Source organism: Austrofundulus limnaeus, unplaced genomic scaffold, assembly GCF_001266775.1.
Source record: "Austrofundulus limnaeus strain Quisiro unplaced genomic scaffold, Austrofundulus_limnaeus-1.0 Scaffold671, whole genome shotgun sequence".
NCBI lineage: Eukaryota > Metazoa > Chordata > Actinopteri > Cyprinodontiformes > Rivulidae > Austrofundulus > Austrofundulus limnaeus.
This window is the reverse complement of record NW_013953073.1, coordinates 167,468-169,856: the sequence shown is the minus strand read 5'-3', so window position 1 is coordinate 169,856 and position 2,389 is coordinate 167,468. Positions and strand designations below refer to the sequence as shown.

At 53.7% G+C, this 2,389-nt stretch overlaps 2 protein-coding genes across 2 annotated transcripts in view; one reads left to right on the top strand and one right to left on the bottom strand.

The window, feature by feature from the left end:
• The window catches only part of pcif1 (phosphorylated CTD interacting factor 1), a gene marked incomplete in the record, with an annotated part of 30,854 nt that overhangs the window by 24,549 nt on the left and 3,916 nt on the right, over positions 1-2,389 (bottom strand). The window contains 5 exon segments of the mRNA XM_014027659.1: positions 337-491; positions 567-712; positions 787-912; positions 1,349-1,473; positions 1,807-1,961. Of these exon segments, the coding sequence (XP_013883113.1) occupies positions 337-491; positions 567-712; positions 787-912; positions 1,349-1,473; positions 1,807-1,933 (679 nt within the window).
• The window catches only part of LOC106531739 (uncharacterized), a 3,452-nt gene continuing 3,117 nt past the window's right edge, over positions 2,055-2,389 (top strand). Inside the window, exons 1-2 of the mRNA XM_014027657.1 lie at positions 2,055-2,064; positions 2,127-2,139. Of these exons, the coding sequence (XP_013883111.1) occupies positions 2,055-2,064; positions 2,127-2,139 (23 nt within the window). The remainder of the gene's footprint in view (positions 2,065-2,126; positions 2,140-2,389) is intronic.

Below are 2,389 nucleotides of genomic sequence, written 5' to 3'. Positions count from 1 at the left end.
TGACCCACAGACTCCTCCTCCCTGACCCACAGACTCCTCCTCCCTGACCCACAGACTCCTCCTCCCTGACCCACAGACTCCTCCTCCCTGACCCACAGAGCCCAGAGGGTCAGATGTTCTGTTTGACATGTTAAACATCTGTACGTTCTTTCATGACCCTTCACATGTTGAAGTTCTAACTCCAGGTGATGTTGTACCAGCAGGGCGGAGCCCCCCAGCAGCAGGGCGGAGCCCCCCAGCAGCAGGGCGGAGCCCCCCAGCAGGGACAGTGATTGAACAGGTGAAGGTGTAAACTGATCAGTGTCACAGCTTCACACAGGTACAGGTGTGTTGTACCTTCTCTCTGGTGGCACAGCTCGTGGTACTGCTGCCTCAGCTTGGTGACGAGCTGGGCCCTCTGCAGCTCGATCTCAGGGTGGGGGGGCAGATGGTTGGTGGGGGGTCTCTCTCTGATCACAGCGTTGGTCTGTACGTCCAGATCCCAGTAGATCCTGAAGGAAGAACCCACCCGGGTCAGTAAATCCTGCAGGGACTAACTTTACAACGGCCATGGCTTCAGAACTCACACAGCTGGTCTGTAGGGGGCCGGCGAGGGGGCTGGACTTGGGGTTGGGGTTGGGGGTGTGGCCGTCTGGGCCTGTTTGTCCTCAGGGGCGGAGCTCCAGGGTTTGACCCCAGGAGTACTGGGAGAGATGGGTGTGCTCGGCTCCACCTGAAAACAAGACTGGACTCAGTCCCCCATGAGCCACCAACTGGTCCCACTGAGAACAGGTGAGGCAGCCTTACCTTTGTACGCTTGAAACTGTTAGGCCCCGCCCCCTGCTCCTCAGAGCTCCGCCTCTTCCTCTGACCATTTCCAAGAGTAGCGTCTGCCCCCTCTGCTGGAGCTGCGTTCAGACCCAACGGGTCGGACTGAGAGCACAGAACCTCAGTTCAGACTGTGTGTGTGTGTGTGTGTGTGTGTGTGTGTGTGTGTGTGTGTGTGTGTGTGTGTGTGTCCTTGTTTTTCCTACATCGTAGGGCCCAGTTTTAAGGAAAATGCAGCCTCATGGGGTCCAGGTTCTCTTTATGGGGCCCAAAGCCTGGTCCCCACAACTTCAGAGGCTGGTTTTGGGTGTGGGGGGTTGGGTTTAGGACCAAGGTGTGAATTGAGTTTAGGTTAGTTTAGGGTCAGGTAGGTACCTGTGAGGTTAGTTTAGGGTCAGGTAGGTACCTGTGAGGTTAGTTTAGGGTTTGTGGTCAGGGTTAGGATATAAAATTACCAAAACATGAATGGAAGTCAATGGACGGGCCCCACAAGGATATAAAAACAAGTTTGTTTGTTTGTTTGTTTGTAGGAGGGACTCACGATGACATCATGCTGACCCAGCACTGGCACCTCCCACAAGCTCTGATTGGTGAATCTGTTGAAGTAGTACGGCCGGTTCTCCCTCCGAGACCAACATTTGGACCATCCAGCCTGGACCAGCTCATCTGCCACAGACAGGTGAGAGGACACACAGGTGAGAGGACAGACAGACAGGTGAGAGGACACACAGGTGAGAGGACACACAGGTGAGAGGACAGACAGACAGGTGAGAGGACAGACAGACAGGTGAGAGGACACACAAGACAGGTGAGTGGACAGACAGGTGAGAGGACACACAGGTGAGAGGACACACAGGTGAGTGGACACACAGGTGAGTGGACACACGGGTGAGTGAACACACACAGGTGAGAGGACAGACAGACAGGTGAGAGGACAGACAGACAGGTGAGTGGACACACAGGTGAGTGGACAGACAGGTGAGGAATGGATGTATGTACCTGGAAGCTCAGGTGATTTGGAGGTAGTGGATGGAGAAAGGGGTGGTCCCTGGGAGGAGGTGGAGCCAGAAGGAGACCCCAGTGTGGCTGCCTCCCCCTTCACAGGTCCTTGGCTGTTATTGGACATTTCTGCTGCTCGTCAGAATCACATGAACCTGTGAACAGGAAGACACAGACTTTCACAATAAAACAATGAGCGGTCTTTTATTTTTTTAATTAAAAAATATGCCTCCAATATTTTTAAATGAATGGACACTGGTCAGGTTTAAAGTTCTTCTAGAGTTCAGCTCAGGGTTCAGAGAAACACCTGCACAGGTGAGGACAGGTGTGTGTGTGTCTGTAGGTGAGGACAGGTGTGTGTGTGTCTGTAGGTGAGGACAGGTGTGTGTGTGTCTGTAGGTGAGGACAGGTGTGTGTGTGTGTCTGTAGGTGAGGACAGGTGTGTGTGTGTGTGTCTGTAGGTGAGGACAGGTGTGTGTGTGTGTAGGTGAGGACAGGTGTGTGTGTCTGTAGGTGAGGACAGGTGTGTGTCTGTAGGTGAGGACAGGTGTGTGTGTGTCTGTAGGTGAGGACAGGTGTGTGT